At 48.1% G+C, this 21,888-nt stretch overlaps 2 protein-coding genes across 5 annotated transcripts; one reads left to right on the top strand and one right to left on the bottom strand.

The window, feature by feature from the left end:
• Positions 1–2,545: 2,545 nt before the first annotated feature.
• On the top strand, positions 2,546–17,509 carry CDK2AP1 (cyclin dependent kinase 2 associated protein 1). Of its 4 annotated transcripts, none has more exons than XM_034068225.1 (4): positions 2,546–2,885; positions 12,980–13,086; positions 13,917–14,043; positions 16,664–17,509. In XM_034068225.1, the coding sequence occupies exons 1-4, from the start codon at positions 2,678–2,680 to the stop codon at positions 16,729–16,731; spliced, it is 510 nt and encodes a 169-aa protein (XP_033924116.1). In that variant the 5' UTR covers positions 2,546–2,677; the 3' UTR covers positions 16,732–17,509. The 4 variants fall into 4 exon arrangements, with proteins under 4 accessions (XP_033924116.1, XP_030901349.1, XP_030901348.1 ...); XM_031045489.2 differs by lacking the exon at positions 2,546–2,885 and adding an exon at positions 3,918–3,991; XM_031045488.2 differs by lacking the exon at positions 2,546–2,885 and adding an exon at positions 4,138–4,271.
• MTRFR (mitochondrial translation release factor in rescue) lies at positions 16,777–19,768 on the bottom strand. The gene is made up of 3 exons (XM_034068224.1): positions 19,400–19,768; positions 18,627–18,870; positions 16,777–17,796 (listed from the first exon to the last, which is right to left on the bottom strand). The coding sequence occupies exons 1-2, from the start codon at positions 19,733–19,735 to the stop codon at positions 18,658–18,660; spliced, it is 549 nt and encodes a 182-aa protein (XP_033924115.1). The 5' UTR covers positions 19,736–19,768; the 3' UTR covers positions 16,777–17,796; positions 18,627–18,657.
• Positions 19,769–21,888: the final 2,120 nt, after the last annotated feature.

Genomic DNA, 21,888 nt, shown 5'->3' with positions numbered 1-21,888 from the left:
TTGCAGTGGTTTGGGAGGAGCAGAGGTGAGGAAGTTGAACAAGGAGAGGGAACAGAAAGGAAAGAGGAGGGGAACAGGTTGGATGTTGCAGATCTCACACACCCGAGAAGAGGTTCTGTACCTGGCAAATGCATCATCTATGTCTGCAGGTGGCTGAAGAGACAGGCACCTCTTACTGACCTTGCTGGAAACCATAAGCACACACATTGATTTTGAAGTTATCTCTTAGTGTGGAGAAGGCTCATGTGTGATGAAACGGCTCTGCAGCATTTCCTGCTCTATGACCTGGCCACTTGGTGATTAAGAGCTGCTTTTGCTGTCAGTAAACAAGGCTGTGCTATGGGTCTGCAGAGCCTGAACCTGTGGCTTGAACAGCCTGGAGCCTGCACGCTGCTGGGACTGTAGCTGCTAAATTCAATGCAGGGTTTGCATGTGCAGAACACAACTCTTAGCAGTGCAAACCATGCTCGTGACACAAAACCCATTCAAACTGCAGGCAGTGCCTCCGAGGGAGCTCAAATCTCTGCTCACCCCACTGAGCACAGTCCAGGGCCCAAGCACAATGGTGGCTTTATTCTTGTGGCCGCACCTGGTTCAGAACAACTCAAGTGAATCCACAGATAGGAAGAACACAGGAGTATCTCTTATCCAAGGCCAGCAGCCACAAAACACCCTAGGAGGCAGGTAGTCAAGTCAACAGGAGCTTACAGAGCGCCCGAGGCCAGGCAGTGAGATTGTCATTGAGGTTCTTGTGCTGAAGAAAGGATCATCTTTACAGGATCATTTCCTTATCCCCCCTTTCCAGGAACACTGTGTATTTTGAAGCTGTCATTGTAAAACACAAGCAGAACACGGAGGGATCTTGTTCTTCACCGTGTTGCTCTGAGCAGAGCTGTGTAGAGTTGGTGTAAAGCAGTGTTAAAACAGAGAGGTTGGAACACTCCCATTTCGCACTCACTCGGTGTGACTGTAAACAAGGCAGTGGAAAATCCCATCCCAGGGCGGCATGGCCCTCTCCCGCAGGACTGCACTGGCCTCCCAGGGATCAACAGAAAGGCACTTACAAATGTGGAAGGGAAGCTTTAGGGAAGCAGAGTTCTCGCTTGCACAGTGCTGGAACTGGGGGTTTTACCAGTGGAATCCTTAGTAAATGAATGACACAGTTAAAACCTCAAGCACCCATGTGAAAATACTGTCATTGACCATGTAATTCCATACCTGGGGCTGTCAGGTCCAGTCGTTTAACAGGCAGGACGTGGAGCGGTTGTACTGGGCTTTGCCACCATAGCACTTGGACTGGAGATAAAGCACAAAACCAGAACAAGATCAGGTATTTCATCCAGTACCAGCCATCATTTTGAGATGTTTCCTTCATGCAGGTGCTAGGGCAGGAGATGGGGGGGGGGGGGGGGGGGGGAGTCAAAGGCTGTCTCTCTTCTCCCACCCTGCTTCAATTGTCCTTTATGTGGAGGAAACCATCTAATTGCACCGTGTGTCTGCAATGGAGATGCTACCTGCCTCCCTCTGCAGAGCAGCCCAATGACAGTGATGCCATGGGCTTCAATCTGTGTCTCCCACGGAGCAGGATCAGGCCCCCTGTGTTTGCTGTCACTGCATTAGGAGCAGTTGATTGCCTTGCACAGACATCAATTAGCATGTGTAATGAAAGTACCAAGTAACCTCACCCATGTCACAGTGGGAAGATCACACATTGGGGTCTTATCCTGTGGGTCTCGGGCTGAGCTGTGCATCGAAAGCGGCTGTGCAGGTCCCAAGCAGTTACATTGGTATCAATCTGGAGCAATTTAACGATTATAGAGGATTAATTGGCAGAAGGAGCAAACCTGAGTGCTTTGCATTGAAAAGGACGAGTCCTGAAGTGGCAGATGCAGGCTGGAAAGATTCATAATTTAATCTGTAAATTTGCATTTTTTCGGGTTTTTTTTGGGGGGGAGGAAGAGGAGGGGACATTACTGCTGCTCGCGAGCAGAAAATGAAGATTCGGATTGTGGTTGTTAATCCCTCCGAAGCTGCGATCTACATTAACCTTCACCCTCCAAGCGGAGAGAAACAGTGCTTTGGAATAAAAATAAATAAATAAAAAGATCCGATTTTTCCTTAGCGGCATCTAGGATAAAAATAACATAAAATAACGTTTATCCCACTATTATCAACAGGTATTTTCCATAGGAATCGGCGCGGGGGGGAGACGCGGCACAAACCGGAGGTGAACGGCGGCTCTGAGGTGAGGGGGAAGGCGGGAAGGCGGCGGCGGCGCTCGGGCCACCCTGAGGGACGCTCCAGCGCTTCCCCCGTGGCCGGGGCCGCCGTCCCCGGTCCCCCCCCCCCCCCCGAGCCGCGGCCAGAGCCGTTTATAACCGGGAAGTTGTGCCAAAACTTTGCCAAGTTCAATTAAAAGAGCCCCCTCCGGCCGCCGGGTTCCCCTCCTGCCCTCCCTTCCCTTCCCCTCCCCTCCCCTCCCCGCCCGGCTCCTCTCACGGCGGCGTCCCTGAGGGGAGCTCCATTGTCTGTGAGGGGATGGCCGCGGCACCCCCCTCCGCCGCGCCCCCTCCGCGCCCCCTCCGCGCCGAGGTGCGCGGGCCGCGGGGCCGCCGCGGCGGGTGCCTGCTTCGTCTGCCCCAAAGTTTGTGGATCGGCGTCTCCTCATGATGTATGGATGATATATTGCATTGTGGGTGTCAATATAACTGACGGCCATATTTGCCGGTGCTGCTACTGCTGTAAACAACCCAAAGTGTCTGGGAGACACGGAGACGCTTCACTGAATTTCAGGACGCTTCTCCTCCTCCCGCTGGCCATGTCTCTGGGAATGTCTTACAAGCCCAACTTGAACGCCCACATCCCCGGGACTCCCCTCAACCCGGGTAAGTCCCCGCCGGTAACTGGGTGGTAAGTTTGGGAGGCGTGCGGGGGGCCCGGCGGTGCCGCACCGGCACCTGGCCACAGGCAGGGGGAAAAGCCCCGGACTCGAGTTCTTCGCCCGGTCCGGTATGAAGGGGCAGCGGCTCCGCGCCGGCTCCGCGCCGCCATTAACCAGCGGCCGCCCGGCGCCGGTACCCCGCACCGCACGGCTCGGCCGCGGGGCTGCGGAGCCGGCCGAGCGCTGCCCCCGCCGCCGCTCCAGGGCTCCGGCCGCCGGGTTTCCTCCATGCTCGGCTCCCCGGGGCTGCTGATTGATCTGGATCAGGAATATTCCGCCGGCGCCTCAGCGAGGACCGCTGCTGGCAGGACGCCGCAAGTGCCGCTCGCTCCGCGCCGTGCCTCGCCTCGCTTCGCCTCACGCGTGCGGCCGCCCGGCCGCTCTCCTCAGGCGGAGGGGCCGCCCCGGGCCGCTCTCCTCAGGCCAAGCGGCCGCCAGGGACCCCGGCCCCGCGCTCGCCGCCGATGGGGCGGCCCTCAGGGGCCTCAAGGGGACCCTCGGTCCCCGCTCCCCCCTCAGAGGCTCCCGGCTCCGCGGGGCAGGAGAACCCGCTCCGCTCCCCGGTGATTTTTGGAAGGGGGGGGGGGTGAAGCAGGAATTCCTCTTTATTTCTTACAAAAGCCCTTTAAAACCGACTCCTTTTCCTTGGATCTGTACAGGAATGTTTCCAACTTCTCTCACCGAAAAGTTTCCTTGATGGCATTAACTTTTTTTTACTACATTCCCCCCCGGTTTATTTTCCGTTCCCTAATTCCCGAAGGTAACAGCAGACGAGTGTTTTTCCCCTTGTGCTGAGGTGTTTTCTGTACCATTGGGTCTCCGTGGCGGGGACTCGGTGTAAATCGGTGCAGCCTGAACAAAGCCGCAGCAGCAATTGGCTTCGCTGTGGGATATTTGGAAGGGATCTCGCTAATCCGTGCGCGTCGGCTGGTATTAACCAGAACCAAAATGGAGAAGTTGGTTCCGACTTCACGAATAACCCTTCCATCTCCCTTCCCCACAGCCCCAGCCTGCAGGCTTGGCATCAGCGCATCCACAGCCAGGAATCAGGCAGGTTTTCTTCTTTCTGGGCTTTTTTTTCCCCCTTTTGAGAAGAGAAAGTTTTGCAGCCGGGCTGAGGAGGGAGGGAACAGTGCCCGGGTGGTTTTTACAGTGCCGTTTGTGGTTGTAACCCTGGGAGACTGATGAGCCAAAGGGATCAACAAGATGCACCTCTACTCTAGCTACCAGGAGAGCAGCGGTCGTGTTTTACTGCAAGGAGCCGTTGCCAGCTGGTGGAGGAACCGAGGTCCCTGTGCCTCAGCCGTGATCCTGCGTGGCGCTGAGCTCGGTGGGGCTGCGGGCGTGTGAAGGCTCGGTGTGCCTGGGTTATGTGTGGGGAGTGCGGAGGGCCCGGGCGCTGCTCTGCCAAAGGGGTCAGGAAGCAGGGGATGTGCTAAGGATTCCTGACAAAAAGCAGAAGTGTCACCGGAGGAGAAAGAGAAACAAAGCAAAGCCCAGCAAGGCAAAGCGTTCTCTGCCGGCTCCCACGAGAACCTGTGCCTTGCTCTCCGGAACAGCCGTAAAATCGCAGGGAAAACAAAGGTGGTATTTTGCGGTGGTGGGTGAGGGGTGGGGATTAGGTCATGCTATGGGGGGGCTCCGGGTCTGGCTGCTCCTCGAGCGAGGGCTGCAGAATCCCGGCTCAGACATGCCGCTCACAATGCGAGCTGAGCAGTGAAGTTTGTGTCTGGAGCCCTCTTCGCTGCCGTGTCTGTGCTTTCGAACGCTCCGGCTGCGATCAGCGCTTTAGATTCTTTCATGCAGTTTTATCTTCCCCCCCCCCCCCCCCTTCCTCCTTCCCTTTCCCCCCCCCTCGTAATGGCAAGTTAGTAGCAGTTTGCTGTCATGCTATAACTATTCCTGTCTAAGTTGTCCTCTCTTCTGAGTTCGGATCATCCTCAACACCCCCAGAATCTTTTCAATGAAAGAACGTCCTCCTCTGAATCCAAAATGGGCTCTCTCTTCCCTCCCTGTCTTCTGCCATTATCCTCACGCACCAGCTCTTCCTCTAGCTAGTGGTATTGCCAGCACCGTGGCCTAAGGCCAAGGGAGTTAGACAAAGCAGTCCTTGCAGTTGCACATATCGCATTCAGAGTGATATGACTGCAAATGGCCCCCTCCTTTCTGGAGCTTAATTCTGAATTGAAGGAGATTGCTTCTGTATTGTGCTTAAATTAAATGCCCTCTCAGCTATGAGGATAAATCCTAGGTTTGCTTCCAAACCTGGGGTGAAGGTCCCCCCCCCTCCCTGTCCTGCAGAGGAGAGGAAAAACAGGAAATCTGTCCCTTTTGGCCTGAAATCAGCCCTGCAGAAACCTCTCTGTATGAATGCTGAATATTTTGGTGTCGGCCGAAGGAGGGCTCTGGGCAGCTGTGGATCTTACAGGGATTTTCCTCTGGGAGGTAACGCTGCTTCCCTGCAGTGCAGGGCTTGTGGTGCAGGAGAATTTGGAAAGGCAGAGTCGACTCAGCTCCGGGAGCTGCGTCCTTGCTGCAGAGCCAACTCCTTACAAGTTCAGGCTGAGAGTGGCCACTCTGCAAAATCATGTTTAAACTGTGGTCAGTAAGTGGCTCAGGGAGATGGAGCAGTTGTGGTTGATGGGTGGCTGTGCTCTGTTCTCACATGGGAGCGTGTCTGGGGGCTCAGAAAGCTGGACTGAAGTCCGGAGGGAGAGGAGCTGTCTGGGGGGAGGAAGTAAGGGAGGAAGCCTCTGTGGGTTGTCGGCAGCTCTGGGGATGACTGAGGGTGAGGAAAATGCAGCTGCTCTGCAAGTGACTCAGGATGCTGGAAGCATCCGGGTGCTGACTCCTCTGCCTCACACCAGGCTGAGGGAAGGAGAATGTGTTGCCGCAGCAGAATTTGGTGCCTAGTTCTCTTCCCCATTGCCCAGAGTAAGGGTGACACTTGGCCTAGGGGGTCTGCAGCCTGGTCTACAATTTTGTCCAAATTATCAGTCACCTTATGAAGGGCCTGTGCTCTGGGAATTGGGTCCCTGTGCATTGCATCGCACGATGTCAGTGCCAAACTGCATGTGCTTTGAGGAGCCCTGTTTGATGTTCTGCACAAGTACGTTCTTTGTCTGGGCAGTAAAAAGGTGCTCTATTAGGGCCCTAACGTTACCTCTGTTAGGGTGATGGCTTTAAACTGGAGAGAGCAGATTTAGGTCTTAGGCAGAAGTTCTTCCCTGTGAGGGTGCTGAGGCACAGGGTGCTCAGAGAAGCTGTGGCTGCCCCATCCCTGGCAGTGTTCAAGGTCAGGCTGGACAGGGCTTGGAGCAACCTGGTCGAGTGCAACATGTCCTTGCCTGTGGCTGGGAGTTGGAACTATATAAGCTTGAAGACCCTTTCCAACCCAAACCCTTCTGTGATTCTATGACCTGTTGTGCTGTGGCTCTAGCTTCCCAGCCTCATCTGACCCTGCAGTGTCCCAGGGGAACCTCTGCTACCCTTTCTAACAGCCACATTTTGATTTGTTTGTATTCTCTTGCTTATCTTACTGAATCCTGCAAGTACTGTTTCCTCCTCATCTGTCCTGTGTTTCATACTGTTTAACTATCTCTTTGTAAGAGGGCCAGCTGCTGCGCTGAGGTGTAAAGCATCATCTTCATTGACTTAAGTGGAACCAGAGAGGTTTACATCAGCTGTGAACTGGTTTGTAGTTTGTCTTCTCATTTCCATGTGTTTTTAGCTCTGTGGATATTCACCAGTATTCCCGTTTTGGCCAGAGTATGCACAGGTGAGAGAAAAGTTGTTTTAAGATCCAGAAGCCATCAGAAACAGCTTGGGACTTTCCTTTGGTTTCCTTCTAAGTAATGCAAAAATGTCAGGTTTCAAGACAAAATCCTGTTGCTGTAGCAAAGCTTAGAACCTATTGTATGTAGGATCTGGAAAACACAAATTCCAACAGACTCTGACAGGGGAAGGAGCTGTGTCTTGGTGTCATGTATGTGGTGACCTGTATAGCAGGTGCTGCTTCGTGAGGACCAGCAGGGCTGGTGGTGCACGTGAGACACCTCCAGCAACCACAAGTTTCCTGGTGAAAAGTGCAAATTCTAAGGGAGAGGTGAAAAGAAGATAGTTCTCCTGACTGGAGCTGTAGCTTGAAACTGGAGAGACCTATTTCAATCAGTCCTGAGAAATGACACCCACCACACTAGGCCATTCCTTATGTGATTAAGACTGCAGTGCAGACTTGCATGAGCAAATGGCCTGCACATAGCCCTTTGCAGAGACAGCTTGTGTTTGATGTTGTTGTCCATATTGAGAGGTTGTTTTTGGAGTGGGTGTACTGGAAAGAGTACTGTTTGTAGGCAGAGCAGAGAGCAAAGTGTTCGTGCCTTAGCAGAGGAGATAATTTCTAGGAAATAGACTCCCCCCACCTCCCGTTCAAACAGATTTTTTGCTTCTCTGATCTCCTGAAGACCATGTGAAGTTAGGACAAAAAACACATTGAGAGTGTTTCAGAATTAGCAATTTTCAGCTGGACTTGTTTGTACATTTAGAAAACTGGCATTCTTGGCTTTGTCTACCTGAGTGTTCAGCTTTAGAGCAAAGGGCTGGTTTTCACAGCCAGCAAGTCTCATTGTCCTCACCCATCACATGGTGCTTGAGTTGCGGGGTGGTTTTGGTTCATGCTAACTCGATTCTTTTTAGGTAAAAGTAAACTAGGAGCTCTGTTCCAGTTGTGCACCGTTGATGCTCCATCCCTTTTAATGAGAACACAAATCAAAGGTTGGATGGCTTTGAAGCATAGCCATGCTATGGGCACTTGGTCTGGGGGACCAGGCTAATCCGAAGTCATACCTCCTTGCACCCCAGCTGTGTGTGGTGTACATGTACCAAGTGCTTTCATCTTTGGATCCTTTCCTTGTGCCAAATAACTTGCTCATCCTGTGTCTTAAGCTAGAAAAGAAGGGGATGTGACTGTGTTCTGGTTTTCTGATTAATAAAAAGGCAGGGGGGTAGGAAGAGGAGACATAAGAAATGACCGTTACCCACATGGAAAGATAAAAAAGAATGAGAACACTAGAGGAAAAGTCCAGAGTGTGACAGATCAAAAGAGCAGGGCCTCTGGCTGTTAAGATAAAGAATGTCCTAGTTCTTGAGAACATATTTATGTGTGCATGCACCGGACTTTTTTAAAAGGAAATAGTTTTATTCAAAGAAAGGTCTGTTTCTACCACAGGGGCTGTTTAAGGGGGAAATAGTGGGTGAAAATAGAACTTTCACAGGCACTGCTATAAGGAATGTTTTGTGCAAATGAGAACAGGGTCTGTTATTTTAAATTAAAACATTTATTGGAAGGTTGGGGGAAAAGGGGCTCTCTGTTTTCACTCTTGGTTGGCAGCTCCTGTAGTGTGTGGCTTGGCTGTGCAGTAGATCTGCTTGTGTAGACATGCATGTGGTATCCCATGGATGGCAGGGAGTTCTTGTTGAACTTAAACCAAAGTGCACAGAGGGCTAAGGAATCAAATACTCTTGTAGTCAGCCAGAACACTGCAGCTGTGGTTCAGGTGTTGTTCAGGTACTTGCTGCTGAAATGGCTGTGCTGGTTGAAGACGTTACCTCTCCCCTTGTGCTTGAGGATACCTCGTGATGTGTGTTGGCAGAGCAGCTTCTCAGGTGTTCCCTTGCAGAGTTGTCTGGTTTAGGACAGAGAAATCTATATCCTCTCAGTTAAAATATTCCAGCCTGGTTTTCTTGTACCATACACTGTCAGGAATCGAGGTGCCATCATCTGAAGCAGATGAGGAGTGTCCTCCAGTTGTGTGGCAGAGGCAATAACAGCACTGGGCTCCATGTAAAGAGGTGATGACCACTACCTATCTAAATGGCAAAAGGTTTGTGTTGCAGGCAACCCCAGAGTGAAGAGACTGTGCAACAAGGTAGATGTTGTGAAAGAAGCCGTGGGATTCCACAGACCACACCATGTACCTTGGATAAACTCCAGGCTATAGGTGTCTCTTGCATGCTGTCATGTTCATGCGTAGGAAGAGTTTGTAAAATGGCAGGAGTTTACTTACACAGTTCTACAGGACTTTAGAAAGTACAGGGTATAGAGAAACATGTATCCACTGAGGTTGGCTCTTGGCTTGTCTAATCAGTTCTATGTGAGTAACTTGATGAGTTAAGCAACTATTACTTTGCTGTTTGTGAGAGAGATGGGGGCAATTGAGCTGTGTAGAAGCTATGGGATGTGCTGGAAGTGGATCAGGTGAGTGTGCCCTGGTGTTCTGCTCCCACTGCTTCCTCGCAGGGTGCATGGCAAGCTGCCTTCTCAAGGTACCTTTACAGCAAGCAGCAGCAAGAGAATTAAGAATTAAAACTTAGATCAGCAAATCGGTATCATTGCTCAGGCTTGGAGGCAGTAGCATAGGACCTGAAGGGATCCCTACAAACCTACCAGAAATCCATGAGAAGATTCCTGGTCAGTGTGAGTTTAGGCAAACAAAGATTGATGTGAGATCCTTTGTCTCCCAGGGTGTTAATTTGGGCTCAGAGAGACTGCTGGAAGGAAGAGATTTGGACACAGAAATCTCATGTCTGTTTTCTGTATTGTTACACCCTCCCACCCAATTAATACAGATTAATATTGATTAACAAGCAAATAGCTATATTTTTGTGGGGGGAAAACGCTTCTGGCAGTCTGCTGTTTGAATACAGAAATGAAAGGCATTGTTGGCACAAGAATAAATGGGCAGAGAAAAGGGTTTGTGTACATTTAATTAGGAAAGTGGAGGGAAGAAAGTGTGTCTATTAATTGAGGTTTTAAACAGCAGCAAGCACTAAGACAATCTGGGACGTGATACAGGATGCCTCTTAAATTCAGTACCAAGCACACTCCCTTTTCAATTGTGTCAATTCTTAACTGTCTTGTCTCCATTGTCATTTCACAGTGAGAGAGCCTCAGTTTAGCTCCCCCCTCCTTTTTTTCTCTCTAGTGAATACCTAATCATCACACTGCTTTTTGACTGGGTATTGACTATGAGACTTCCTGGCCTATTTTTTCTTGCTCACTATAATAGCAATAGCTGGCGATCTTTATTTTGTGATTTTCTTGAATCTGAGCTGTACAGAATACTCAGACATGCAGCTGGATTTTGGGTTAATTGAGTAATAGTCAAAAAGCGAGGGCTTCTCAATGGTATTAACAGAGAAAGTGATAGGTCACAAAGCTCAAGGTTCGTTACCCTCTGAGATACTCATACCCCCACAATTAATTTAATTTTCATGATTGCATCATCTTAAATTGAGGTGAAATCAAGGATTTTTTGTTTTCCCCCCCTCCCAGCTGAGTTTGACTGGCACAACTTCTGACGTGGGTGTACAGAGGCTGGTACCATGGCCAAGTCAAATCCTTTTCTTTGTTCTCAGGGCCTGCTGCTGCTGATAAAGTGGTCGGCGCATGGCATTATGTCTTATTACATTTTTGATGCAGACTGCAAAGAAACGGGTAAACTCACCATGGTTACCACGATCTGTCATTTGGCAGGGCATGCCGTACTCAGCGATGGCCTCTAGTGTCTGCAGCACAGCTCTGCATATGTGGCGGGTACAGTAGACAATACAGCATCCCTGGCTCCTGAAGGGATGAACTCTACCTATCTCACTGCTAGTTCACATCAGCAGCAGTGCTCCAGCAGCAGGTTCTTACTTGTGGTCGCCTCCTGAAAGTTCTTGTTTGGTTTTGTCATTCAGTGTTGACTGAGTTACTGCTGGATCCAAACTTCCAGCTACTGTCCACTGCAAAGGTGTGTAGTGTTGGCTTCCACACCCGGGGAACTTACTTGGTCAGCACCTAGATTCATCACTTTGCCTTCTAATAGGGTTTCTTTCTTACCTAGACATATCCTGCTGCATTATTTTGTTCAGACCCAGCATGGGAAATCACTTAAATCAACATCACGTGAAACAATCACTGAACTGTTTGTAATATATTGTCATTAACCAGCACGGTGGTGATAAGCTGTTGGTTTGCTGGAACTGAGGTTTGCTCAGTGGGTAGGGCAGGATTCCTGAGCCTGGTCATCAGAGTCCTGGCCTAAGTTCTGAACCACTTCTGAGCTCCCAGGTCTTCTCTGTGGCTGCTTGCAGCAACAGTTCAGGAACAAGTCTTTGCAGGATGGCCCTTTCATTTTATTGTATATGAGGAAAAATCACTTTAGTCTTTCTTTACTTAATTGAGGTAATTAAAGCTTCTTACCTTGCAGCACAAGGGGCTCATTAATGGTTTTGAATCATTTTGAAGTCCTTGGAGGAAAGATGCGGTTTGCTGTTGTGTCATGTTTGATAACTGTTGAAACTCAGTCATCTGGACTTGAAATACTGAGTTTACATACAGAAATCTTACCATTTTGAGCTAACAACGTGAAGAACTAATGGAGAACTAAGGGTGTTCTTCCCAGTGCCATACTCTAAGGGTGTGTTGCTAAGTTTTCCAGGGTTTTGCTGTGCTTTAGCACAATGTGACAATGGGCTCCATGGGAAACCTGGCCAGAAATGCAGATTGTAATGCCATAAGGTTTAGCAGCTTAGCTAAAGACAAAGAGAAATCTTGCCTTTTTGAGGTGACCTAGTGACCAGCTCAGTTTGCCTTTCTTAGGGTTTCACATCCTGTTAACTAGTAAAAATTAAGTACATGCTCTCTTCTTGTAATGGAGACACCACCACAATGATATCCAGTGACCAGTTCTGAAGTCGAAAAAGACTTCCCAACTAAGGGCAAGAGTCTCTTCCACTGTGTTCAGCCTTGTTTTATACAGTTGTAACTGCTGGCTCATCCTTTTTGCAGCAGGGGAAAACAGGAATGAAATCACTTGCAACTTTAAAACAAAGCCTACAGATTTACATAGTTCTAAACCCCAGTGACTTTTAGCATTGGTTTAATTTAGATTTAAATGAAGGCTGGTAAATGAGATCTGTTCCTCATAGGAAAGACAGTTGGGAATTTGCAGCAAAGGAGTGTTTGTAAGGGGGAAGATTTTTCCAGACAGCAGGCAGTCTGTGTCTGTGCCTACAGGCAAAGACAGCAGCATCAGTGGATGCAGGGGCACTCTGGCTGTAAGAGCAAACAAGTTGAATGGTGTAACATGCCCTTAGTCCTGAGGTACAGTCCATAGCCAGGAGGTCCTCCAGCACCGGTAGGAAATGGGCAGCGTAATTAAGCCCCCTAAGAAAAATCTGAGGGTTGTTTTTCAACCCCCAGTACTTCGTGTTGTGGCGTGAGGGGGAAGAAGTGTTGTGATGGCTCATTTCTGGAGCAGTTCATCAATGGTTGCACTAGAGGCTGTTTTTGGAAGTCCCAGCTGACTCAAAACCCTGTAGATCCTTTATAACTTCAGAGAAAGTAACCATAATCCAGGGTGATGTTATTTTCCCTTTCGTTTTCTTACACAGCACAATTTGTCTGCCTAAAAATGTTTGATATCACACAAAGAGGAATAAAGGTAGCAGTCCTCGCCTCCAGTGTCATACAGTGAGCAGCAGATCTGATCTACCTCAACTGACTGTTCCCTATGAATAGTTTTGGCATTGGCTGAAAATAGTACTGAGGGTAACTTGCATTGACCATGTGATGACACTTTGAGTTGCAAAATTACTTTCAGATAACTTGCAGTGAAAAAGTAAAAATAGCACAGTACATTAGACTCATCTGTGTGGAATGTATATCTGCCAAAATAGGGCTCCTTAATATTTACAGTTTGTCTAGGCAGAACAACCTGTCATGCTACACTCGCTTTCACTTTTAGGCAGACAATTTGCACTGATAGTGCTGCAGGCTGTGCTGTTTCCAAATGTACAGCAAACATAAGAGAAGCATTAATTTAACCATTCTCTTCCTAGCAAATACGATGCCTGTGAAATGTCATTAAGTGAGCTCAGACAGAGGTAATAGGTCACAGCTTTAGCAAAAAGTGATTAAAATGTGTTCCAATGTAACAGACTAATTAATCTTTATATAATAACAGGGTGTTTTTTCCTCTTTTCTCTCTCCAGCTGGGAGCATTCATTCTCCCTCCACGAGTATGGCAACATCTGCGCAATACAGACAGCTTATAAATGACTACGGACCCCCATCTCTAGGCTACACACAAGGGATGCAGGTATGTCTCTGCTTGTTGTTTCTCTTTTAATCAGATCACTGACCCTGCATACGAGCCCGGATTGGGGCCTGTAATCTGAGGTGTTCCTCCCTCCCACCAAGATGTGAAATCAAACCCAAATGGCACACTGATTCATCACACATGTCTTGGGATCAAATTAGACTAAGCAGAGTGCTGAGTGAGATTGGTTACTAATTAACTGTTAGTCCCGTCCCATCTGAGTCACTGTGAAACATGTCTTCAGTTATGTTGAGATACAAGAGCTCTTAATATATTTTATTTGTTAAAAAATGACTATTTCTGTAACATTTCTCTTCAGTAAATTTATACCCTAAAACTTACTCCCATAAAGTGTGTGTCACACACAGCCCTGGGGGCTGCTCCAGGAATCCAGCTGTAAATTTTCTATTAGATGTTCTTGACTTCATAGGATTTCCCTTATGATACAGGCAGTTTTGCTTTTTCTGCTTCTCACTCTCCTGCCTTCCCCACAAAATGCACACCTGAACACTGAAGAAGTGAGACCAGAGTTAAATAAGCAATTCCCAGCTTGCAGTTCTTTTAGTTCTGTTTTAGCTCCAATTTCACCCAAGGCCCCTCTCTTGCAGCTGTATGCTCCCATTTGATCCTGATTTTTGAAGGGCACATAGCATTGTGTCCACCTGTAGTGGCAACCACAAAAAGTAAATGTTTCTATAATAAATCTGAAATGTTAATGTCTTAAAAAGTGGCTTCAAGGTCTGTTTCTCCCTGTGTTCCCAGTTGCTGTTTATTGTAATTGTTCTGTTTGTAGCAGTATTTGATTGAGATTAATCTATTTTCAACTACAGGGGACCAGCAGCAGCCAAGTACCACAAAGCAAATATGCAGAACTTCTAGCTATCATAGAAGAACTAGGAAAAGAGATTAGACCCACATACGCTGGGAGCAAAAGCGCGATGGAAAGGCTAAAAAGAGGTAATGTTTCAATCTGTTTGAAAAGAATCATGTCCCATACACTTGGAGCACTGTCTGCTTGTGTACGGCTTCATGACAACTGGTCCTTTTGAAAGGAGACAGCTGCTTTGAGCTCATCATTAAACTGGGTGTATTAATGAGCAACGGAAACCTTGGGATACTCCAGTTGTGCTGCATTTGATAGATAAACCAGTGACAAAATGGCTTTCATGTGCACAAAGGGAGTTTCAGTTGTATTTCAAACCACCTTTTAGACCCATAAGGTGTCTAATGGATATGTGCTTTCAGGTTGTTGGTGACTGACTTGCCCCTTCAATTTTCCCATTCTGGTCTCCAGAATACATGGCCAAGCATTGTTTACTTCTCCTCCTGTATGTCACCCATGTACTTGACCCAGGAGCCTTTACTAAAGTGCATTTTCACACCAAGGCTGATGGAGAGCTACAAAAAGGGAATAAAAGGTTGCCAGGGAGGGCTGTGCAGACTGAGATGTCAAACATACACATTTGTTCCTCCACTCTGTTACCTGTTGTCAATGGATGTCATTAAGAGCCCACCAGGGAGGGACATAGAAGCTTTTAGGGCTGGCTGATAGGTCTTTCCAGCTTTGCTTTGTCAGCTAAAAGGGGTAATAAATGCCCTTTCCTTGCAGTGTAAAAGAAACCCCTGCATGCCCCGCTGCTGACATCAGCTTGATATTGTCCTCTGCAGGGGACGTGAGAGGGATATTTCTGAAGGAGCAGTGGGACATTCCACTGTCCCAGCTCCTGAAATTACCCTGAAAGGCCATGGACAACAGTTGTGCTGGCAGTCCTGTCCTTTGCCAGCATAATGTAATTCCTGTTTCCTTGGTCCTCGTGCTGAGTTTGGCTCATGCTTTCAACCCAGAATGGCAATGTTACTGTAGCAGACTAACTTCACCACCTTGCAAATCCCCCTTTCATTTACCCAAGACTACGAAGCTTTATTTAAGGCTCAACCATTATGGGAGAGTAATATATCTGCCATGACATGCAATAAAATGGCTAGTAGCTGTTCTGGGAAAGGATGCAATAAAGTCTGCTGATGAGTGGTAAGTGGAATCTGGCCCAGCTAAAATCAATGTTACTGGAGTCTCTTTATTGCATTGCCTGAGTCAGTATTAATAGATCATGAATGGCAGTAGGCTAATGGGGACAACCTGAGTGGGACCGGGAGAGATGTAGACATCCTCAGTTTGGTCAGAAGTTGTTTTGCTGCTGCTCATAGTGAATATTCAGTTTGCTGCCTAAGGTGGGTTTCAGGTTCAGTGCTGGCACTGTGACTTGCCATTGCAAAGAATCCCAAATACGTATTTTTTGCTGCCATCTTTTGGTCACAGACGTACCTCTCTTTCCATTTTGGGAGCCTGATGGTTGAAGGGGCTCTTGCAAGCGTGAGAGCAAGTGACTGAGGGTATCCCAATGTGACTGCAGCCTCCCTGGTCACGTCCCCAGCTCCACCTGCTCCTAAGCACAGAGACTACTGACCTCTAAAACTGGCCAATTCCCCACTGTTCATCATTCAAGATAGATCTGCTGCATAAACTGGGCATCCTGCCACCAGATCCAGGTCTGATGTACAAATTCTGCATCCTGCAGCTTTACTTGTCTGTGTCAATTTAACCCTCTGCAAAGCCTTATGCCTGTCAAGTCCCAAGTCAATACTCCTTGGATGTAAAGGCTGTTGCTGTGATATGGAATAGCAGCCTTCCAAGAAGCAGAATCCATTATCTTTAAATAGAGTTTAAACTTCATCTCGTGTTATTGTCCTTTCTCCACCTTGTTAAGGAACATGACTGAGCAGAGAAATCACTTTCTATCTTGTCCTGTCAGTAAAAGATAACCTCGTTTGCAGGAGAAAAAACCTGTCTTGTCTCTCATCTCTAAAATCCATCTCAGGCTCTTTCAGCAGCTCTGTGAACATGAATCTAGATATAGTTCCAGGATTAAGAATGGAGGTCCAGATTGCTGGAACTGAAGGCAACAGGCCCTGTAGTGAAAAATTCCACATTATGTCTATCAGATGAGAGTAGATGTGGCAGCATGTGAAGTGGTGATGACTTGCACTGGGAGCTGAGCCAGTGTTGGGAGGGAACTTTTTGCACACGCCATAAAAAAATCCTTCTTGCAAGAGACACAACTTGTGTTTAAGCAGTATTATGAGGGCTTGGATTAGGTGCATCCTCTCAGAGAACTGTCCCAAGGTATTAAGACTCAGAGCTTGCTAAAAGGACTCCCTGGATAACTTTGTATTTACTTTTCACTCCACTGTAGCAAAGTAACTCACAGGTAGGCAAGATGGTTCCCCCCCCACCTCCTGTTATGTCCTTGCTTTTCAACAGGCCTGCACTGCACATTAGGATATACCTGTCACTGCAGACCTGCAGATCTTATCATGCTTTCATTCCCGGTTTAGCCCCTTTTCCATTTATAATGGCAGCTGGAGAAAGCAGCAGCTGATGTTTGGGAAGTGAGGGGTCTCCCCCTCTTCTGTGGTAGCCTTGGTAATTTAGGACAGAAATACCTCAACCTTTCTCTGCAGTGCCATTGCAAGTGTGACCGGAATGAGATGATTGGAAACGTGTCCAATTCTTTTGCAGGCATTATCCATGCCAGAGGATTAGTTCGGGAATGCTTGGCTGAGACGGAACGAAATGCAAGATCCTAGCCCACTCATTCCATCTCTGAATGAAGAAAAAGTAACACTTATTCCTTTTGACTCTTGAAACATTCAGACAAATTCCTTTATTTTGAATGTTTTGCCTTTCTTGTTTCACCCTTACGAAAATGTTAAGAAAATGTTAATAGTTAAGAATGAGAAAACAAGGATTTTTTCAACTTCCTGAGGGTTGCATTTTGTAAAGACATTAAAACTCCCTCCAAAATGTTTCTAAAACATGAAAACTGAACTGCATGCAGAGGAATGCTCTTTCTCTCCCAGGCTCTATTTCAGTTCTCTTCTTATCCAGCCACAGTCTCATTCTGGTTTTTGGTTTCTTCCTTTGACTGTATTCACTTAACCCCAAACTGTCAGTCTTCCACAGTCTGACATAAGCTCTGAGGATTTTGTTTAATGAATGCAGAATAGCATGCTGTCCCCTGTAGTCTGCTAAGTCACACTATGTCATACAGCATAGACCCTGCTTAGAAATAACCTTCCCCTTCTCTTATTTTCCCTTTTTTGTTCGTTTTGCATAAACATTTGCATGACTGTTAGTGCTTTGAAGTCCATTTAAAGTGCATGAGTTATATGGAAAATAGGGAAACCTATTAAATAATAACAAGGTCCTGGAAAGCTAATTTCTACATTAAGGCTGGAGATTTCAGTTTAAAGTTTGCCAAAAAAGAAAATTCTGGATAAATTACTAAAACTGTTATTTGCATCTTTGTATGTATTTATTACTTGACGTAATAAAGCTTATTTTCATTAACAGTTTGTATTAAAACTATGTACAGTCACTTTAATTGGATTCATACTCCATGAACAAGAACTCTCAATAGCTAAAAATGTAACTTTCATGCAGGAGGCTCAGGTTCAGGAACAGAGAAAGGAATTAGGGAACAGCCCTGAATTGCTGGTGAGTTTCCATCCCTGGCACAGTGGGATGCAGTTGGAAGGTGGTTACAGTCGCCAGTAGTCTCCACTCCTTTCAAAACAGATACTGTGGCCTGGCTTCCTGAAGCTTTCTCCTTCAGTGCTGAAGGCCAAAACTTGGTGGCAACTAGTGAGGTGCTGTCCAGAAATGAAAGGGAAGTTCTGGTTAAGCAATTAGAGTTGTGAATGGGATTAAAATGAGAAAGTATTCCTCACTAGTGCCTTCAGAGTGACAGTAACAAAGGACATGCAGCTGTATTTGAAGAACATTGCAAATTGTCTGAAATGAGGGAAGATAGATACCCAAAAGCTTGAGCTTAATGTAATAAGTGATTGTAATTCACTGTTATGCAATCTAAATCCTAAGGAAGTTGGGCTGTCTGGGCTATCTAACACATAGAGCTATAGATACTTGCAGAAAATACAGTATATTAAGAGGCCAAGTTAATTACTTCACAGCTTGGATGAAGTGGATTCCATTGCCTTGGGAGGCAGCTTCCAGGATGTGTTCTTTAGCTGTAATAACCCAATTTTACCTTTGAACTGGAAGAACACAACTCACTTGCAGGAGGGAGTGTTGGTTTTAGGCTCATTCTCCCCAAGTGTTTGAACTCCTACGAAGCATCATAAAGTGTCATCCAGGCAGAAAGAAATCTATTGCACTTTTTGGTCTCCATTACCAATGGTGGAAGGTTTATAGTTCCTTTTTAGCAAGGACTGCTTTAGCATCTTCTACACTTGGCAGAAAATCTGATTGCTAAATGTGATTAATGAGATGATGGTGGGCAGAAGCAGAAATATAACTGCTTTTATCACCTCAGTTTTACAGTAATGGAAGGTCACTACTTGGTCTTTCAGCAGTGCTTAGGGAGCTCTACATCAAACTAACCTCATCCGTTAGTTTGAAACCTGGGTTTAGATATAATTATATATATATATATATATAAAATGACAAACGTTCCCCTTACCCTACTCAGGCAAGTCTGTATTTCACACAGTTCATTTCGTATCCAGTTGTTGCATCTCTTTAAAAAGCTTTTTCCTTTCTAGATGTTCCTTTGCTCTTCTTTTTTTCTCCTGCTTTTTCTTCTCCAATGCTTTCTTCTCTTTAAAAACATCACTTTCTTCACCTTTATAGAACAGGTCAACCTTTTCCTGCAGGATTTCTCTGGCTATCTTCCGGTTCTTCTCCACTGATCTTGTTTGATGACACTGAAGAAACACAATCGAATATTTTTACTGGAACTTTAATCTCTTTATCCTTCTGCTTTCCCTTTCAGTCTATGCATTCCTGCCATTACTGTAAAGAAACTCCTCTTTTGCTACTGTAACTCGTTAAGACTGGCTTTTGCATTAATCTTCAATCCTATTTTACCTTGGAGAGCTGTTTCTGAGTTTAATATAATGTCTCCTCCTTACGATAAGGAAGCAAAGATTAATTTCAAAGTATTAATCCACAGGAAGTAGGCAAAAGGAATGCTTAAAAAGAATCTGCAGTGTATCTGATCACCTTGTTAAGGAAGACATTCTAACTCACAAGAGGGACAGGAGTGTGAGAGCTGCCACTGAAAGGCAGCTACAACAACAGAGTGTATTTCTGATAGCCAAAACTTGCTTCTGGATGAGATTCTTTACATAGAACTTTTCCTCCCTGACATCTGCACTGTGATGATGCATTAATATTAAACAAGACCTGGAAGACATGATGCCAATTTGTGACTTAATGGAGTAAATCAATTACCTTCACTACAATCCCAGATGGAACATGCTTCAAGACAACACAGTTGCTTGTCTTATTTGTGGCCTGGCCTCCCGGGCCATGACCTCTCACAAACTGTTCCTCTAATTCTGCCTCAGTTAGTGCAAGGAGACTGAGAGAGTTTTTCTTCCCTGCTGCCTGAAGCAGAGGTGCTCTGTGTAGAGAGAAATGCATGTGCCCCAGAATCCATGGTCTCCAGCCTGGCGCTCGGACTGCTCTCAGTAGGGATGCAAACTGAAGTAAACGTGGAACATTCATACAGAGACGAGGACACGGTTTCTCTGGAACAAAACCTAAAACAAGCAGCGAGTTTACCATGAGAATCCGGTGTTAAGATCCAGACCCCACTTTGTGAACACGGATACACGAGTGCTTGTTACCGGTCATCGCGGTGCTGCCCTCCCACACCTGCGGCCTCCCCGGAGCTCCCACAGCCCGGGCCGCACCACCCCCGGCCCCGCCGCTGCCTCCTACCTTCAGGCGCCTCCGCCCGCACAGCGCAGGCGCGTCCCTCTGCGCACGCGTACCGCCCCCTCTGCGGCTCCGCACCCCGCCGGCGCCTGCGCAGCGCAGGGCTGATCGGCGCTTGGCTGCGCAAGGAGCGGACTACCAATCAGCTCCCGGGAACCCGCGCGGCGCGCGGCCACACTGGCCAATCCCCTCGCGGTTCCCGCCTACTTTTCCACGCAGCCAATCAGCGCGGAAGGCGCGGCCCAGCGCGCGGTCAAGGCGGCCAATCACGGAGCGGGGCTGTGCCCGGAGCGCCCTCTGCCCCTCCGCGTTCGAAACTCGGCCGCCAATCGGTGGGAGGAAGGCGGAGCGCCGCGCATGTTTACCGTGTAACGGTCACCGGAGGAGGCCGCTCCCGGGCCGCGGACACCTCCCCGCCGGCTGCCAGCAATGCGGTAGGAACCGAGCGAACCGGAGGGGGGGGGGGGGAGCTGCCGCCCCTCTGCGCTTGGACGCTTCCCAGCGCCCTCGGTGCCGCCTCCATTGCCCCGCCCATTTCCGTGATGAGTGACATGTCGCCAGCCAATCGGAAGCGGCGGCGCTGTCAACATCCCGGAGCGCGAGGGGCAACTGGCCAATGGGAGCATAGGGGCGGGGCTTGACCTGAGGGGAGGGGGCGGTGGGGGCGGAGCCCGTGAGGGGGTGGGAAGGGGACCCGCTGCTGAGGGGACGGGACCGTGAGGGGGGAGAGCCGAGGGTAAGGGGCGGCTTGGGACGGGAGCCGGAGGGGCAGAGAGAGAGCAGAAGGGAATGGAGCCGATAGAAGGGGGCAGAGGTGCGAAGGAGGTCGCTAATGGAGGGGAGGCGGGCCTGAGGGGGGTCCCTTGTGATGGGGGGGGTCCCGTGATGGAGCTGAGCTGTACGGGAGGGAGCGTTCCCTGAGGGGATTCAGAGCCCTGGGGCTCCTTGTTCCTCCTCATGCTCCCTCAGGAAGTCCTTGGGAAGCCGGGGAAAGCGGGTCCGTGCGGCGGGAGGGGCAGCGGGGACCGAGGGCCCCCATGCCCCTTGAGGGGTCTGCGGGCAGCCGTGGGCAGTCGGGTCCTGCTCAGGAGGAGCCGCAGAACCACACGGGCTGCGCTGGCCCCGCTGTTCGCATCCACATCGTCCTTAAGAGTCAGCATACCCCGCAGCTTGGCTTTTATCCTACTCCTTTATGTAGGGACTTGGCCGTATAAGGATTATTCTGTGCTATGGAAACAATAGCTGTCAGCTTAGTGCTCCTCAGCCCAGCTGCAGCTCACTTAATGTGCTTTTTTCATATTGTGAGCAGACTTCTAATGAGGTTATGAAACGAGCCTGTGTCACAGCGCAGTCCCACCCATCTGCTGTGCTGCTGAGATAGGCCACCCATGATTGCATCCTGGGGAGGCTGAGCTAGCCCCTCCACTGCCATCAGCTGCTCCAGCGATACTCGCAGCTCCTTTATCTGTCCCGTTAGGTGCCTGATAACCTTTAAGTTTTCCTCACTTTAAACCACTAGAGAAAGGAGAAAGGCTTTTCTTCCCCCCCCCCCCCCCCCCCTTAATTTATCCCAAGAAGCTTTGCCAAAGGATATGTGCACCTGGGATAACTTCCTTCCCATTGTATTTTCAGCCCTGTCCAAAGGGAATAGTTTCAGTGAGTACCTGGGAAACATTCCTGCTGAAAGTCCAGTAAAACAGGCAAAAATCAGGCTGTTGTCTGTCGGTTTTCCTTCTGGTGGAAATAGGTTTGGAAGCATAAACATTTATCTATTAGTGTGATATCTCTGTTTGCTAACGACTAATGTTAAAGCCAGTAGCATGTGATTGTAAGCACTCTAAAGAGGAATGGTTGTGTTGAAGGTGTTGTGCTTCTTTAAGGCAGCAGGGGGTTATTTTTAGTATTGTCTAGGATGTTATTTCTTAATGTCTCTTTTTCATCCGTGACATGATTTTAAGGTTTCTCTTCACTGTTAGAACACAGAGCGAATTCACCTGCTT

The sequence above is a fragment of the Melopsittacus undulatus genome, chromosome 12 (assembly GCF_012275295.1).
Source record: "Melopsittacus undulatus isolate bMelUnd1 chromosome 12, bMelUnd1.mat.Z, whole genome shotgun sequence".
In the NCBI taxonomy this organism is placed as follows: domain Eukaryota; kingdom Metazoa; phylum Chordata; class Aves; order Psittaciformes; family Psittaculidae; genus Melopsittacus; species Melopsittacus undulatus.
The sequence above is the reverse complement of the archived record's forward strand: the minus strand, read 5'-3'. Positions and strand labels throughout refer to the sequence as shown.